Source organism: Papaver somniferum, chromosome 3 (genome assembly GCF_003573695.1).
Source record: "Papaver somniferum cultivar HN1 chromosome 3, ASM357369v1, whole genome shotgun sequence".
Classification (NCBI taxonomy): Eukaryota; Viridiplantae; Streptophyta; class Magnoliopsida; order Ranunculales; family Papaveraceae; genus Papaver; species Papaver somniferum.
The window spans coordinates 196,570,360-196,589,490 of record NC_039360.1 but is presented as its reverse complement, the minus strand read 5'-3'; the positions used below and the strand labels follow the sequence as shown (position 1 = coordinate 196,589,490).

Genomic DNA, 19,131 nt, shown 5'->3' with positions numbered 1-19,131 from the left:
AATGAAGAGAAAGAGTTCAGCTTTCTGGCGAGACAATCTGGAGTAAAAGGATTCGAACCTTATAATGTCGGTATCAAAAACCGGTGCCTTGCCACTTGGCTATACTCTAAGTTAAGGTCTGAATTCCCTTCCTGATGAACTGTCAACGTACCCCAAACTTACACAGGTGAACAAGTAGATTATACTACGGTGTTTGAGAGAACCATGTTGAAGGAACTCGGCAAAATGGCCCCGTAACTTCGGGAGAAGAGGTGCTCTCCTATGAATTAGGAAAGTGGCACATACCAGGGGGTAACGAACTGTTTATCTGCGAATAGAAGATACTCAGCTCCGCACAACATAGGGATTGACGCGCTTTCTAAAAGAACATAGAATAGTAGAGGATCCAAAAAGTTCACATCCACTGGAGGCGCAACCCGAAGATTTAAATGAATAGCCATCGCCGTTAAGAACAATTGAAATCCAACAAGAACTTAGAAAACGAGGGTCATGACATTGAAGAAAATGATTTCTAAATCCAAGGAGGAGGGCTCTTAAAAAGTTTGAGAGATTTCAAGTAATAAGGACTCTCCGTGCCCTTTCTAATTTATTTCGGACTAAGATCTCCTTGAGTAATTAAGGAATAACTTTGAACAATAAAAGATAAGAGTTATTGTTCGTGTTCAAAGTATGTTGACATCTGTTCTTAGTAAATCCTATTTCATATTTACAATATTGGAATCGATTACACCACACTTCCAAAACAAGTTTAGAATTGGTTCATCTGTATTCCAAGACAACTATGTGATTGATAAAGTATCAAATCACAATCACGGGTTCAATCGGTTCTACCAATCACAAGGATCGGTTCTACCTTAATATGGATTACTTGTGATCGAACACACAAGTTACCAAGACCGGTTACGTCAGTTACCAGGATCAGTTACGTTAATTACCAGGACCGGTTACCATATACTTATGGTATTGCATGTGATCGATTACAAAAGTCACTAGTATCGGTTACACCAATTACTAGGACCGGTTACACAAATTACAATGATCGATTACACAATTCTTTTATGACCAGTCATACCAATTACTAGGATCGGTCACACCAATTATAAATACCGATCATACCATCTCAGGTGATTACTTAGGATCGATTACACTAATTAATAAAAACTAGTCATACCAAATCATAAGTCATACACTGTGATTAGTTATTCCAAGATACATAACACGTTATGATCGGTTCTACTAACTCACAAATATTGGTAATCCAAAGATATGCAATGAATAACAATACCATTAAGCCTGGCGATTCCCCTTTCGATTCAAAAAACAAGTTCATGAATGTACTTCCTTTAAATAAATGTAAACATTTTTTCCTAGGATGAAATCTTCACCTTTACCCATACACATAATCACAATAGATTCATACGATTATGTCGATGTCATATATACGAAGTTCAAAAGATAAGCGTTATACTTTGTATTCTAATTCCTTAACACTACGGTCATATGATCATGTCTCACTACTAGAGTATAATAATCATTCACAGCTTCACAGTTATGTTTTCAATATAGCACGACTTGAAAGATACGTTAGGAATGAAACAGTTCAAGTCAATATTACTAACCTCAAGAGGAAGGATGATGTCGTTGTTTTAGCTCGTTACTTCTTCAAGTTCTTCAGGTCTTCAAGTAATACTTGCATGTCTCATAATCCTAGACTTTCTAGTCTAACCTATACGAAGTTGTCTCTTGTACATAATCAAGCGACTCTTAGATGAGTTTTGATTCACCAATATATGACAACCAAACTTTACATACCAACGCTTGGTGGGTTCAACCGAGCTATGCTCTAACAGATGTGTTACCTTCAAATACAATCTGGAGGTTATTCCAAGCTTCTTCAGAAGTTTGACATATAGAAACAAGATGTTGTATATCTCGGCTTATAGCATGTATGATTTGATTCAAACCATCTGAATTCTGTTTCGCAATTGTCTTTTTTTCACTTGTAAAATCACCCACGCGTTTAAACTCAGTTTCCGATCCTCCTGTTTTCGGCGATTATACCTATCAACGACTAATATCCAAGTATTAAAATCGCGTGATTGAAGAAAATATTTCATAGCAGACTTCCACCACAGATAGTTTATTCCATCAAATCTTGGAGGTACGTTAACTGATATCGATTCATAAGAACTCGAATTCATTTCTTATAGGTTGGATTGCACCAAACACAGATTGTTAGATCTTTTCGTGTTTGCCTGCTATGATACCAATTGAAAAGACGAGGGTACCCAAATACACCAATATATTTTTGATTCAACCTATAAGTCCTTTTACCAAGTGTGATCGTCTATGGACAAAGTCGACACAATACAACAACTTTGGTATTCACACTTTGTGTGATCGTCTATGGATACGAGATCGAGACAATACGATAACAAGATAACTTGTGTGATTGACTATGTATATAAGATCGAGACGATACGACAATCAAAGTGAGCTACTTGATAATAGGTTCGGTAGTAACCAAACTCTATGGATCACTATCAAGTAAACGGAGTTAACGTATATGTGTATTTATTTTAAATTATATAAACAAATATAATTGCATAAAAGTAAAGTAAATCTCACAGCAAGAATTTTTTAACGAGGAAAACCGCAAATGCATAAAAACCTCGAAACCTAGTCCAATTCTGAATACTCTCATAATTAAGCTGCTATAAAAAATCTAAACCAACTCTGTATAGTTAAGACCAGGTAGACTACCCCCTAGATACTTAGTTCCCTCAGTATCTGTTAGAGCATTGCTCGGTTGAACCCACCAAGCGTTGGTATATCAAGTTTGGTCGTCATATTTTAGTGAATCAAAACTCATGTTAAGAGTCGCTTGATTATGTACTAGAGTTAAACTTCGTATAGGTTAGCTTGAAAGCATTGGGAGATGAGACATTACAAGTATTGCGAAGTCTTGAAGATGTGAAAAAGCAAGGAGCTACAACGACAACAATCATCCTTCCACTTGAGGTTAGTGATATTTGACTTAAATTGTTTCATTCCCTAACATATCTTTCAAGTCGTGCATATTGAAAACCTAACTGCGAAGCATATACGAACTCTAGATAGACATAGTATTAAGGAATACAATACAAGGTTTATTGCTTAACCATTAAACTTTGTAGATAAGACATCGCCATAATCATTTGAATGTTGTTGTGATTATGTATGGGTATGAGGTGAGGATTTCATCCTAGGGAAAAATGTTTACATGTGTTCTAAGGAAGTAAGTTTATAAACTTGTTTGTGAACCGAAAAACAAATTGCCAGGAGTTATTGGTTTTGTTATTCATTGCATATCTTATGAACAACCAATATGTGTGATAGAGTATAACCGCTCACAAGTTGTTGTTTTCTTGGTAGAACTATTCACAAAGTCCCGAATTTTGTATTGGTATAACTTTTATTAGTAAAACCAATCTTAAGTAATCACCTGTGGTATGATCGGATTATGTATTCCTTGGGGAAAGGGAACCGATCCTAGTAAGGGAAAGGGAACCGATCCTTGTAAGGGAAAGGGAACCGACCCTAGTAAGGGAAATGGAACCGATCTTTGTAAGGGGTGCAGTACATCAAGGGGAACCGATCCTTGTATGGGGTGCAGCAAGGGGAACCGATTCTATGGACATGTGCAACGCATATAGGTTAGATACCAAATATATTTGGGGAACCGATCCTAGTACCTAGTCAACCGAATCTTTGGGAAGCTAGTGTGACTATGCGTAGTACTCACATGGAGGTAGAACCGTAAACCTATGGTTGTGATTGAATGTTGGTTTGATCAATCACATAGTTCTTGAAAGTCGGATGAACCAATTCTAAACTTGTTTGGAAGTGTGGCAAATCGGTTTCAAGGTTCTAAGTGTGAAAGAGAACTTACAAAGTAAAGATGTCGACAAAATTTGAACACGTGTTGTGAATGTTTATTTCTATAATTGTTCAAAGATATTCCTTAACGGCTGAGGGAAGAGAATCCTAGGATCGAAACATAAGTAGTTAAGAATCTTTTAATTAAGGTTATTAATTTATCTTTGTAAGGAAATTACAGAATTAGTAATGTGCATTTACTAATTAGATTTTCCGAGAGATTTCGATTGTTATTTTTGGATAGAGCATTTCCAGGAATTATGAAAACCAAATCTGTGCATTTATGAATATCTTGAGAATATTTTCGATTTTGGAAATTCCTTGGTGTCCAAACAGCCTTGTCTATAAATACACAAAGTTTGTCTTTCTAGCAAACTAATCCTTCGTAACAACATACTTCCTCTTTTGTCTTTGTTACTGGTGTAGCCTCCTGTCGGAGAGAAGAGTGATCTAATTAGGTGAAATCTCTTACGGTCGCTCATTTTAAAGTATTCTTTGGGATTGAGAAGCTTTAGCGCGACCCGTTGGTGGGAAACTAGATAATTGCGGTTTATCTTTGTTTTCGATTGATTTGATTGACTGACGGTGGTTGAAATCTAATTGCACTTAGTTTGTTTATTCTTGAGAATCTTATATTCTGATATAAGATTCACTCAAACTAGTTCAGAGTTTCGACAGGGATATTTAGACTGTTGTTAGTTCTAAAGACGATCTTGTGATAATCCATTGTTAACAGACTCCGTTATGTGTGTGATTGATCACAAGAGATTCAAGTGATTGTGTGCAGGTTTTTATTAAAGATTTAAGAAGATTTGAAGACAAAGAAGATATTGAATATCTGACTTGGGTTTTATAATCTTTGGTGTGCACAATACTTGTTTGGGTAAAAGAGGATCCAATTAATAATCGGTTTATCCTTGTGGTAGATTGGATTGATTAATTGAGCAGATCGGCATCAACACGGTTCTTCGGATTAAATGTGTTATTGGCTTAATCTTAAGCGATTACCTTTGGGTGATTGAACACAAGATAGATCTAGACCCGACGAAGGAGTTTATGTTGAGATAAACGGAAGACCCTTTGTCTGACTCATATCACTTGGTTGAATAGAGTTGATACCAAACAAATTTATTGTTCCTTTACTGTTTGGAATACGAACCAAAGGGATTGTTCCAAGTTTGTGACTTATTCGTAAGTCAGAGGCGTGGGAATACAGACGAAACTATGTGAACTATAGGGTTAGTTACTTGGTCTCAACTATACGAAGTTAAGTGTAATTTTGTGTAGCAGCTTAATTCTGAGAGTATTCAATTCTGGACTAGGTCCCGGGGTTTTTCTGCATTTGCGGTTTCCTCGTTAACAAAATCTTGCTGTGTCATTTACTTTTATTTTCCGCATTATAATTGTTTTATTATAATTAAAGTAAACTACATAAACGTTAATTCCTATTTACTTGATAAGCAATCCTATTGTGTTTGGTTAAGTCCGAACCTTTATATCAAGTAAACATACTTCGTTGTTGTATTGTCTCGATCTCGTATCCGTATGCGATCACACGAAGTGTGAACCGATTAGTTGTATTGTCTCGACTCAGTCCATAGACAATCACTTTCGGAGAAAATACTTATAGGTAGGAAAAGTTTTAGTTTAAGGTATATTTGTGTACCCTCGCCTTTTCAGTATCCCTGCGCCTTCGACTTCTAGAGTCATGCACGTAAATATCAAGTCCTTTGGATCATATTCCAAACAGCAAAGTAAGAATCTGTTTGGTAACCACTCTAATCAATCTTTGCTAATGATATAGATGATTCGTTGAAAAAGGCTCTTCCATTTAATCTAATAAACTCCTTTGTATGGTTAGATCAATCTAACTTCAACTACCGAAATAGTCAAGTATAGATTCGCACTAAATCAAAATAGATCTCAAAGAGATATATTGAGAATGTCGATCTCACGCAACTAATCAATCGAATAAATCCGATTATAGTTGGATCCCACCCAATCAAGGTTTATGCACACACAAAGATATGAGAACTAATAAGAAATCTTCTTCGTCTTCAAATCTTCTTTAATCTTCAATAAACACCTTCACAACACCAATTTAATCTCTTCTGATCAATCACACACAGAACGGAGTCTGTTAAGAATGGATTATCACAAGATATATTTAGATCTACAAACTGTTCTAAAGATCCCGTCGATACTTCAATATAGTTTGAATGAATCTTATATCAGAAGAGAAGATTCTCAAGAATAAAAAAACTAGGTGCAATCAAAGTTTCAACAACCTTTAGTCAATCAAATCAAACAAAAACTAATAAGATTGCAATTATCCAGTTTTCCACCAACGGTACTCGTAGAGCTTTTTGATCCCACATAAGTCTTTAAACGAGCGGTCGTAAGAGATTCACCTAATTAGGATACTTTCCTCTCCGAATAGACGGCTTTACCAGAAACAATAAGAAATGAAGTTTTCTTGGCTCATAAGTTTGTTAGAAATGCAAACTTAGGTATTTATAGACCAAGGATGTTTGGGCACCAAAGAATTTCCAAAACCGAAGATATGCAATGAATGGAAAAATTCGGTTTTCATAATTCCAATAAATGTTTGTCAAGTATTTCTGAAATCTCTCAATAAAAAATCTCCAATTAGTAAATGCACATTATTAATTTTTATTCTCTAGATATATGCATTTAATTGTTGGTAATTAAAGCATATAAAACCAAAAACCTTAATTAAAAGATTCCAAATTTATTTCGGCACACGATCACCTTGAGTACTAAGGAATATCTTTGAACAATAAATGATAAGAGTTATTGCTCGTGTTCAAAGTATGTTGACATCTTTTCCTGCAAATCCTTATTTCATATTTACATGGATTTGCATTCTTGGAATCGGTTATACCACACTTCTAAACAAGTTTAGAATTGGTTCACCTGTATTCCAAGACTACCATCTGATTGATCAAATATCAAATCACATACATGGGTTTAATCGGTTCTACCAATCACTAGGATCAGTTATACCTAATTATGAAAATACTTGTGATTGGTTACACCAGTCACTAGGATCGGTTACACCAGTTACAAGGATCGGTTCCGTATACACATGGTATTACTTGTGATCGGTCACACCAGTTACCATGACCGGTTACACCAATTATAAGGATCGATTACGCATACTCTTGATCGGTCCCACCAATTACTAGGATCGGTCATACCAATTACAAGGATCGATCATACCATCACATGGTGATTACTTAGGATCAGTTACACCAACTAATAAAAACCAGTCATACCAAATCATAAGTCAGGCATTATTATTAGTTATACCAAGATACATAACATAAGTTAAAATCGGTTCTACCACCTCACACATATTGGTCATCCAAAGATTTGCAACGAATAACCAGACCCATAAGCCTAACGATTTCCCTTTCGATTCATAAAACAGGTTGATGAATGCACTTGCTTTAAAAAAATGTAAAACATTGTTTCCTAGGATGAAATCTTCACCATAACCCATTAACATAATCATAACAATATATGCAAGATTATGTCGATGTCATATCTATGAAGTTCAAAAGATAAGCATTATCCTTCATAGTCTAATTTCCCTAATATTATGATCAAACTATTATGATCATGTCACATCACTAGAGTATTATACAATATGTACAGTATATACCGCTCACAGTTATGTTTTCAATACAGCACGACTTGAAAGATGCATTAGGAATGAAACATGTTCAAGTCAGTATTACTGACCTCATGTGGAAGGATGATGTCGTCGTTGTAGTTTGCTACTTCTTCACATTCTTCAGGTCTTCAGAGTAATACTTGTATGTCTCAACATTCCTAGACTTTCTAGTCTAACCTAAATGAAGTTGATTATAGTATTTAATCAAGCGACTCTAGATGAGTTTTGATACTAAAATATGACAACCAAACATGACATACCAATGCTTAGTGAGTTCAACCGAGCTGTGCTCTAAAAGGATTAAAGTGATATTGGTACAACTAATTGTCCAATTAAGCACAATAATGTCTTCCAATTCTTTCACCAGCAACATCAAATGACTTCCCAAGCATGGTTGTAGAACTCTAAAGTGAAACCATCAGGCCCTGGACTTTTATTCACCCCAAAATGATCCACAAACTCTATCATGATAAAGGTAAAGAAAGGAAAGTTCAATCCAATACTCAAGTATTGAGGGTCACAAAATTCATGGTACTGGCGTTGATACTCATGTGAATGACCACCCATCTCGAAGTAACGAGGATTTGAACTTCCACACCTGAGATGATTATAACAAGGATTTAATACCAGTAATCCATATTTTGATTACAATTTTGATTTATCTTTTGAGTTCCATGAGATGGTTTTTTTATCCCTTTCTTTTCAATTTTTCAACCACTAGTTTTCATCTTCTCCACTTATGATCCTACTCTTTCTTTCAAATTCTTATTGTTTACTTTGTTTTTCAATATTCAACTTCAACATCTCTTGTTTACTCATCTGTGAAGCTTGAAAGGAATCAATCCCTTTATTTTTGAAGATTGAATATATTTCAATCTCCATCAATGATTTAAACTTTCTCTGATTTAGTCTCATTACTTAGGATTTCATCTCTTTTTATTTTCTTAGAATCATTCTGATGCATAGTACTCTCTTAGGCCCTTAGAACTAAAACTATATGTTTTTAGCCACACTGTTATTTCCGCATCATCATAGTATCTTCACATTACATCCTTTCAGGGTTTCTTAAGCTCTTTAGAAGTAATTCCAGTAGTCACTATACTAAGATATTCCCAAAACACTTTCTTCCAATGGGTCTTTCGGAATCAAAATTCTCTAATACTTTCTTTTATTTTGATTCAAGAGTAGAAACTTTAGGAATAATTGTCTTTATCTCTAAATCCATTCTATAAGAAAATAAACTTTAATCATGTTTCTTTTCATGTCAATAGAAACTAGGAAAAGCAGGAACTCCTTTTCACCCTTTATTTCTCAACCTTAGAATATCAGACACCATATCTTGGTTAAACCATTTCAAAATTCTAAGAAAAAAAATTCATAATAAGCCAAACTTCGTCTATTTCTAAAACTCTCTCCCTAATCTGAATCCTCTAAAAGCCTAATTCTTAATCGGGAAGGTTTAATCCCAGGTCTCTTCAGACCTTTTCTTAGATTTTAGCAACTCATTAAAATCCAATATAAGAAAATCTCTACACTAAATTTATCTCTAGTACTCGATCATCTTAGGAATATGTAACACAACCTATAACATTGTGTTACAATTTTCGAGTCTAAAGAAATTTTCAAGTTAAATCATAATCTCCACATGAAATTAATCCAAAGGAAGTTTCTTGTTATAAACTTAAATTTCCAGCTCTAATTTCAATTTCAAATTGGCATGCAATTTAACAACATTAAAAACCACCATCAAGCATTTCTCGAAACGATCAACATAAGAATAAATGAGGATCTTAGTCCCATCTTGATCATCTCAACTCTGTCACCCGAAGAACAAGAAAGGTTGGTCAACTTGATGAAAGAATATCAAGATATCTTCGCGTGGACATATGAAGAAATGCCAGGTCTAGATGAAAAGCTAGTCACTCATCATCTTCATAATACTACTGGGTCGAAGCCTGTTAAACAACCGCCTAGGTAGTTCAGACATGACATCGAGGAACAAATCAAGGTTGAAATTCAGAAACCATTGGACGCTGGATTCATTAAACCTATTCAACATCCGACCTGGCAAGCCAACATAGTTCCTGTCAGAAAGAAGAATGGTCAGATCAGATGCTGCGTAGATTTCAAAAATCTAAACAGCTGCTGACCTAAAGATGATTTCCCTTTTCCCCACATTGATATGATTGTTGATGCAACTAGTGGTCATGGGATGTTCTCATTCATGGATGTTACAACGGCCACAATCAAATCAAGATGTATGAGCACGATTCCAGCAAGGCAGCATTCCGCACTCCCATCTGAAATTTCTATTACACAATAATGCACTTCGTTTGAAGAATGCAAGATCCACTTATCAACGAGCCATGACTACGATCTTCCACGACGTGATGCACAAACAAGTGGAAGATTACGTCGATGATGTCTTTGTCAAGTCAAGAACCCGAGCAACGCACCTGGAAGTTCTACGACAAGTCCTTAAACGATGCAGAGACTACAAGTTGAGAATGAATCCTCTGAAATGCGCCTTCGGAGTGTATTCTGTAAAGTTCCTAAGGTTCCAGGTAACCGAAGAAGGAATTAAAGTTGATCCAGTCAAAACATAGGCCGTTACCACGATGCCTAACGGACGGTGAAAGAACTTCAGAGCTTCATGGGAAAGGTAAAATATATAAGACGCATCATTCCCGGATTAGCTCAACTCATTTCTTCATTCACTCCATTACTAAATAAAGGAGCAAGCTTTATCTGGACATCCACTCAGCAAGATGCTTTCCAGAAGATACAACAGTATTATTATCACAAGATTTCATGAAGTCCCTGTGCAAGGACGACCACGGTTCCTTTACACTACATCTAGTGAGGTCGTTGTCGGAGCATTCCTTGCTCAAGAGAATGATGTAGGAACCGAACGCCCAATCTACTATTTCAGTCATACATTGAGAGATGCAGAACTTAGATATCCTAAAGCAGAAAGATCCTTCTTGGTACTAGTTCATGCTATTCATAAATTCAGACACTACTTGCCGCCAAACAGAGTTATATTAGTTGCTAAGGATGATCCGATAAAATTCCTACTATCCAAGCCAGCTCTGATAGGAAGACCCCGGGAAGTGGTTGCTCCAGATGTCAGAGTTCGGCATAGCATGTGTCTCTCCCAAAGCAATTAAAGGCCAAGCAGTTGCATACCTACTCGCAGCCTTTCCAGGAGAAGATGTTACCATGATACATGAAGATATACCCGGGGAGTTTCCAGAAATTTATGTATTAAAGAAGAGACGTAGCTATTGTATTTCGATGGGTCAGCACACCTAGCAACGATAATGGAGGAGAAGGCGTGGTCCTAGTATCCCAAGCTGGCGAAGTATTTTCGCACTTATTCAAACTGGACTTCCACTGTATCAACAACTCGGCAGAATATGAAGCTTTCTTATTGGGATTGTCACTGGAAAAGCAAGCAGGAGCTACACATCTGGAAATAAGAGGCGACTCAAAATTGTTGGTCAATCAGATGAACGACGTATACTCTCTCAAAGTGTCTCTTGTTCCCTTTAGAGCCAAAGCGCAAAATTTGTTAGCACACTTTGTTAATGTAACAATTATCCACACCGGGCGCACTAATAACATGCATGCTGACTGTATGGAAACTCTTGCTTCGAAGTTGCAGTTCGAAGGCTCAGATAAATATATATCGGTTCAGAAACGATCGATATCGTCCACATGGCTCATGCAAGATGAAGATATCAAAGTAAATGATTGGAGGACACCCATCATCCGCGAGTTGATCAGTTCCCTTCCAGAAGGAAACGCCAGCCTCAATAAGCTAAAAAACTTCTTCTTGATTCATGAAGCACTCTATTATCGCAACTCAGAAGGTTCATTATCACGGTGCCTCGGAGATGATGAAGCGCAACAATAACTCAGTCGCATCTGTTAGAGCATAGCTCGATTAAACTCACAAAGCGTTGGTATGTAAAGTTTGGTTGTCATATTTTAGTGAACCAAAACTCATCTAAAGAGTTGCTTGATTATTTACTATAGTCAACTCTGTATAGGCTAGCTTGAAAGTTTAGGATATGTTACAAGTATTACGTGAAGACTTGAAGAATGTGAAGAAGTAAGGAGCTACAACGACGACATCATCCTTCCACTTGAGGTTAGTAATATTTGACTTGAACTGTTTCATTCCCTGAAGTATCTTTCAAGTCATGCATATTGAAAACATAACTGCGAAGCTGTGAATAGTTATACTCTAGTTAGACATAGTATTAAGGAATACAATACGAAATATAACGTCTATCTTTTGAACTTCGTATATAAGACATCGACATAATTGTATGAATGCTATTGTGATTATGTATGGGTATGGGTAAAGATTTTGTCCTAGGAAACAATGTTTTACATTCGTTTAAATGAAGTAAATTCATAAACTTATTTTTTGAATCGAAAGGGAAATCGCTAGGCTTATTGGTATTATTATTCATTGCAAATATTTTGAATTACCAATATGTGTGTTTAGTATAACCGTTCATAACTTGTTTATGTATCTTGGTAAAAATATTCACAAGGCTTGACTTTTTTATTGGTATGACTTTTATTAGTGAAACCGATCTTAAGTAATCACCTAAGATGGTAAGATCGATATCTTGAATTTGGTGTGACTAAATACTAGCCGTTGGGTAACCGATCCTAGTAAGAGGTGTGACCGATCACAAGAGAGAGTGTAATCGATCCTTGTAAGAAGTTTAACAAGTTTTAGTAAGTTGGTGTAACCGATCCTATAACTTGGTCAACCGATCACAAGTTTTACCATAAGAAGTGGTAACCGATCCTAGTACTTAGTTAGACATTTTATGGTAACTAGTGTAACCAATCCTAGTACCCACTTGGAGGTAGAACCGAAACTTTATGTTGAGGTAGAACCGTGAAACCCATTAATGGTGATTTGATAGGATAATCAATCACATAGTTCTTGGAAGTCAGATGAACCAATTCTAAACTTGTTTGGAAGTGTGGCAAATCGGTTCCAAGATTCTAAATATGAAAAAGGATTTACAACGTAAATATGTCGGCATACTTTGAACATGTGCAGTAACTCTTATCTTTTATTGTTCAGAGATATTCCTTAATAGCTAAAGGAAAGAATTCCGGATCGAAATAAATTGAGAATCTTTTAATTAAGGTTTTTAGTTTTTATATGCTTTTAATTTCCAGCAATTAAAATGCATATCTTTAGAAAATAAGATTTAGTTTTGTGCATTTACTAGTTGGAGATTTTCTACTGAGATTTCGGTCATTAATTAGACAGAGCATTTCCAGGAATTATCAAAACCGATTTTTTGTTTATTGCATATATTTGAAAATATTCAGTTTTGGAAATTCCTTGGTATCCAAACTTCCTTGGTCTATAAATATTGAAGTTTGCATTTCGAGCAAACTAATCCTCAGAGCCAGCAAAACTACCTAGTTATGTTGTTACTGGTGGAGCCGCCTATTCGTAGAGGAAAGTAACCTAATTAGGAGAAATCTCTTACGGTCGCTCAGTTTAAAGACTTCTTGGGATTGAGAAGCTATATTAGTACCGTGGGTGGTAAACTAGATAATTGCAGTTTATTATTAGTTTTCGATTGATTTGATTGACTAACGGTGGTTGAACTTTGATTTCACCTAATTTGTTTATGCTTGAGAATCTTCTCTTCTGATATAAGATTCACTCAAACTAGATCGAAGTATCGACGGGGATCTTTAGACTGTTTGCAGATCTAAAGACGTCTTGTGATAATCCATTGTTAACAGACTCCGTTCTGTGTGTAATTGATCACAAGAGATTCAAGTTGTTTGTGTGCAGGTGTTTATTGAAGATCAAATAAGATTTGAAGACAAAGAAAAAATTTAGGTTCATAATCTTTGGTGCGCACAAAACTTGTTTCGGCTGGAAAAGGATCTAACCATAATCGATTTATCTTTGTGATAGATTTGATTGATTAGTTGAGTAGATCGGCATCAATACAATTCTTTGTGATTCAAAGTATTGATTGCAAAATCTTGACAATTACTTTCGTAGTTGTTATTGGATAGATCTAAGGACCTGAAAAAGGAGTTTATTGGGATAAACGGAAGAGCCTTTTGTCAAACTCATATCACTTGGTTGAAAAGAGTTGTTACCGAACAGATTTGTTGTTCTTTTACTGTTTGGTATACGAACCAAAGGAATTGTTCCAAATGCGTGACTTATTGCAAGTTGGAGGCGCAGGGATATAGACGGAACTAGGTGAACTATAGGTTTAGTTTCTTGGTCTCAACTATACAAAGTTGGTTTAGATTTTGTATAGCGGCTTAATCCTGAGAGTATTCAATTCTGGACAAGGTCCCGGGGTTTTTATGCATTTGCGATTTACTAGTTAACAAAATCTTGTTGTGTCTTTTACTTTTATATTTACGAAATTATAATTTTTATTATAATTAGAAGTAAAATACACAAACGTTAATTCCTATTTACTTGATAGCAATCCTATTGTGTTTGGTTAAGTCCGAACCTTTTATCATGTAAACATACTTCGTTGTTTTATTGTCTCGATCTTGTATCCATAGTCAATCACACAAGTTATCTTGTTGTTGTGTTATCTCGATCTCGTATCCATAGACGATCACACGAAGTGTGAACCGATTATTTGTATTGTCTCGACTCAGTCCATAGACAATCACTTTTGGAGAAATGACTTATAGGTGAAAAAAATTTAGATTGAGGTATATTTGGGTACCCTCGTCTTTTCATCATCCACAACGAGGTATGTGGACAAACACTGGAAATAACCCTTTATAGACGACGCCAGCGCCTCAGATACTATTTGCCTACCATGGAGACACAATCAAGACTACTGCAAGGATCATGCCCGAGTTTTCAGTCGCCGCCACATCAACTCGAAGCAGAGAAAACCCTACATTAAATACCTCCGTGATAATGACCTACCTTCAGAAAATAAAGAAGCAGATCGGTTAACCCAGAATTCTAAGAGGTTAGTCTTTCACGATGAAACTCTATATCACAAAAGCTTTGTAAGAAATCTACTGAGATGCATGTCAGAACGTGAAATCCTGATGGTCCTAAAAGAGATGCACGATAGGGAACATCAAGGTAAAAGGAAATTATTTCTCCAGATCCATGAAAAATATTATTGGCCTACCATGGAAGATGATGCAGTCGCCTATGTTCAGAAATGTCATCAATGCTAGGTCCACGGTAACCTCATACACACTCCTTGCCTTTCATTACATTCAGTAAGCAGTCCATGGCTGTTCTACAGCTGGGGACTGGACATGATTGGTAAGATTAACCTTGCATCATCGAAAAAACACGAATAAATTATCACCTCAGCTGAGTACTTCACCAAGTGGGTTGAAGCTATCCCTCTTCGAAGCACTACTGGCATCACCATTGCGGCATTCATCAAGGAATATATCATATAAATATTTGGTGTTCCTAAACATATCATTACGGATAATGGTACCCCTTTTTCAAACAAGAACGTACGTAACCGAGTTACTCCATGAGTATGGCGTTAAGCAAATTTTCTCCACACCATACTATCCACAAGGGAATGGGAAAGCAGAGAGTATTAATAAGGCATTGATTCAGATTCTTAGTCGAACGGTGCATGACAATCCAAGGACCTAACACGAGCAATTACCTATGGCATTATGGACCTACCGGATTGCGCCAAGGAGTTCGACCGTAACTTCACCTTACTCCCTCGTCTACAGTGCAGACGATGTCCTCCCAGCCGAGATCAAGATTCCTTCAGCAAGGATTGCAATGGCTAGCGGGGTACAATGAGATGAAACTGAAGTATCAAATGCCAGAGTTGCTGACCTAGATATGCCTGAATCAAGAAGGTCCAAGGTCAAGAAATATGTAAAAGCATACATATGAAGGGTTTCTAAAGCATAGAACAAAACGGTAAAACCTTAAATTTTGAAGTAGGAGATTTAGTACTGAAAACTGCAAAACAGATTCAGCAAGACATGACTGCTCCGAAATTTGCACCTAATGGGAAGGTCCCTATGTGATCATCAAAACAGCACCTAAAATCCTTGCCGCCAAAGGAGGTGTTGAAGGAACCATAATCAATGGAAAGTGGCTCAAAGCATATTATACCTAATCGTAAGACGATAACCTAAATATTAGAATGTAATTTCATTTCTCCAAAAATTAGTCTTCTAAACATACTAGAATTCATTCAAAAGCAAACATATTGCAGCAATATAAAAAGTTTCATCAAATCAAATCTTACTCAAGAAAACATTCTGAAATGTGAAAAACCAATACTCTCTAGAGTGGCCCATCCAAAAGTAAATAGTTCCTGCTGTACACCATCTCAAGCCTCTTCTGATAGTTCTCACTCTTGATCCTCAAGTCCTGAATCGCCTTGTCCACTCTTACGAACTCCATAGCCAGAGATTTTTCTTCCTCTATGATGGCATTTGCAGAAGAGAATATATTACCAGCGATGGCCGCTCTATCGATCTTGATGATCTCGAGACGACGACGAATCCAGCTGACGTTAAATATGAGAGCTTCACAGCTAGAGATCATATCGTCTCACCGATACAGTTCCTTGTTGCCGAAATCACGAAGATTTTTCTTCTCTATCTCTTCAATCACAGGCAAGAATCTAGCTACAGCAGTAACAAGTGTTTGTGAATAGTTCTTCCATACCTCGGTGGTAGCGATGTGACCATATCTCTTCCAGATCTGGTATACATAGCGGCATAAAACTTAGATACGATAAAACCACCCACGTTTTGGTGGTTACGACATTAGTTCTTCAGGAGAAGATCGAAAGGAAGTCCATCAGTTGGATGTTCATGGATAGAGATTCCCAGTTCAACCTCGGCAGGGTTGACTGACGGACTGGCAGAGATATCATCATGGGTCATCGTTCTATCATCACCAGTATCTTTCTCATTCTGCTTCTCCTCAGTGTCAACGCAAACATCAACCTGCCATATCAGAAGAATGGGCAATACTCAATATGAAATCCCGAGGAAACGACATAAGAAGATAATTACCTCCACAGCTCTATCAACCCTGTCGGCATCCATTGAAGTAAAAGCGAAGCGAGCAAGAGATTTAATGGTCTTCTTAGGTCTCAGAATGTAAGGAGAATAGGAAGAAAAATCTGCTTGCTCCACCTGCAAAAGATTGATCAGATATCAATTATGAAGATGCAAGAACGGAAGAAGGAATATCTCTTACCAATTTAGCAGCTGCGTTTCTGCGCCTGGAAAGAGACTCATGGGATGATGCGCTACTACCCGACAAATTATGATGAATACGAATGGAATTCTAAATCCTTGATGAAAACTGGAAAAATCCAGAGATGAAGAAGACAATGCAGGAAGACGAAACCCTAAGTTGAAAACCGTGTGTTCCTGAGAGTAATCAGTTACGCTTTTATTGGGATTTAGGATTTTGGATGAAGATTATGCGGACATACCTGGAAACCAAGAACACCGGGGACTGGTATTAGTCAATTATGACTACAATTCAAAGATCCTTGCTACCCTATGTACGACCCGACTCATCCATGATCAGGGTATTCTGCGTCTAACACCATTTTAATAATTTAAGCGATACAATATTGTGTTTCAGGATAATGATGACGCTTAAAGCAAAGAACTCATATGTCCGTCATGAATATATAAATTTGTGATACGATGACGCTATTAGGACCCACGGAGCATGATCAAACGGTTTGAAAGGTTCGAAAGAACGCTCAACCATGAATTTGTCAGCGGCCGTTTACATTTCCCGACACCAAGTGACGAACTGCGAGTGATTGTTTAAGGATCAAGACATGGGTCATATACCGTTTTCTTTGCATGAGTGTTCTCTACAGTATATCCAAAATTCAAGTTTATTGGACGAACGATCTAAGAGCAGTGTGTCAAACATCGAACATCGTCACTGCAGGAAATTTTCTGAAATTCTCCTGGAACTTTTCTTTTCGTTGATTTGAGCCCCTAAACGAGCTCAAAACTCAAACATCTTCTTTGTCATTGATGGGAAATTTTCTGGGCATGAAAAAGTTTGGGTAGACCGTCGAAAACTGACATCGGATGAAGTTTTTACAGCGTTTCTACCAAGGATACTATTTCTAGATTTTTCAAATCGAAACCTGATAAGCCTCTTGCTATACGTATGGGTTATTCATGGATTCAGACAATCAATTCATAATAAGAGGATGATAAAACAAGCAATTAAGAAATTATCATTCAAAAAAGAGTCTGCATGGAACAATAGAAGAGTTACTGAAATATTAAAACAACATCTACGAAACTACGAAAATAAAGTATGCTCGTATCAAGCAAGAGGATCAGTTGTCAGATTCATCACCTCACGTTCATCATCAGCCATCTCCTCTTCAGGGTCTTCTTATGGATCAGAATCCGAATCTTCTTCTGGGTCTTCTTTTAGACAATCATCCGGATCATTGCAAGTCATATCTGAATACTCGTCTTCCTCCTGTTCGGCTTTAAGATCAGCTGCTACCAGTAGTTCGGACTTCACATCAGGAGAATACGGCTCGGCTTCACGATCAGCAGGCTTCCATTCAGTAGAATAACTCACTGCATCAGGGTCTGATGTGACGCCTTCAATATGATCATGTTGCTCCTCCTCAGCTTCAAGTCTTCTTTGTTCTAAGACGACAACGTTTTTGCTGAAATTCAGTAAGTTTTTCACTTCAGCTTTTCTCCTTTGAAGAATTTCGTTGCACCCTAATTCTTTCTCTTTCGAGATTGAGTCCAAAAATTAATGGGTACGACGGCGTACAGTTTACAAACGATTAAGAGGCATATCTTTTATCAATCTCTCAAATATGTTGAAACAGATATATAAATCAGGGTAAGCATCTCCGAAAGTCTTCATCCTTGATGTTTTGGCTACTCTATTGATTGGTTTCTTTACAAAACCGGCATCATAAACATTATTGGGAGACGTCATGATCTGTTACGAGGAAGATGGAAATAAATATTCGAAGTCAACTACGAAATCGAATATAAAATAGTCTTCTGGAGCAAGAAATAATAAGGTGAAACAGGTATTCACCTATTATGATGCTTTGATTAACAACCAGCGGTGATAACAAAAGATTTTCTGCTACAAGTACTTCCTCTTTGTTGTCCCAAAGTTGATTAAAGCACTTATGAACACGTTCGAAGCACCGAAAGTCAATAATATGGTATTTTGACCTAAATCTTCATTAATTCTTAAAAAATACTAAAATAATTTTATTTCCATAGATAAAGCATCATGTTGCAGACAAAAAAAAAGGAAACAGGAAAATAAAAAAAAAATGACGGAGTTTGGTCGGTGCGACGCCAGAAGTTGGTCGGCCGGCGTGATTTTCCGGCAAAGCTTGCTGCCGACGGACGGATGGAGGAAGAAGAAGAGGAGGCGCTCCTGCTGGTCGGTGGTAGTGGTGATGAGAGAAGGTGAAGAAATTAAAAGG

At 36.8% G+C, this 19,131-nt stretch overlaps 1 protein-coding gene across 3 annotated transcripts; it reads right to left on the bottom strand.

Moving 5' to 3' along the window:
* Window positions 1–15,865: 15,865 nt before the first annotated feature.
* On the bottom strand, window positions 15,866–18,599 carry LOC113362008. Of its 3 annotated transcripts, none has more exons than XR_003365483.1 (3): window positions 18,015–18,599; window positions 16,875–17,115; window positions 15,866–16,810 (listed from the first exon to the last, which is right to left on the bottom strand). XR_003365483.1 is itself a non-coding variant. In XM_026605037.1 (3 exons), exons 1-3 carry the CDS (start codon window positions 18,033–18,035, stop codon window positions 16,436–16,438), a joined length of 327 nt encoding a protein of 108 aa, XP_026460822.1. In that variant the 5' UTR covers window positions 18,036–18,599; the 3' UTR covers window positions 15,866–16,435. The 3 variants fall into 3 exon arrangements, 2 of the variants coding, with proteins under 2 accessions (XP_026460822.1, XP_026460823.1); XM_026605037.1 differs by lacking the exon at window positions 16,875–17,115 and having other exon boundaries at window positions 15,866–16,618; window positions 16,688–16,810; XM_026605038.1 differs by lacking the exon at window positions 16,875–17,115 and having other exon boundaries at window positions 15,866–16,585; window positions 16,688–16,810.
* Window positions 18,600–19,131: the final 532 nt, after the last annotated feature.

What these genes read in the sequence shown, in the direction of transcription:
- LOC113362008 (XM_026605037.1), bottom strand. Translation starts at nt 18,035, where the DNA reads ATGGCTGATGATGAACGTGAG. An exon ending in TGGCTGATGATGAACGTGAG is followed by an intron (nt 16,811 to 18,014) that starts GTGATGAATCTG and finishes AATCTTTTGCAG; the next exon opens with GTGGAGCAAGCAGATTTTTC. An exon ending in GGGTTGATAGAGCTGTGGAG is followed by an intron (nt 16,619 to 16,687) that starts GTAATTATCTTC and finishes CTGATATGGCAG; the next exon opens with GTTGATGTTTGCGTTGACAC.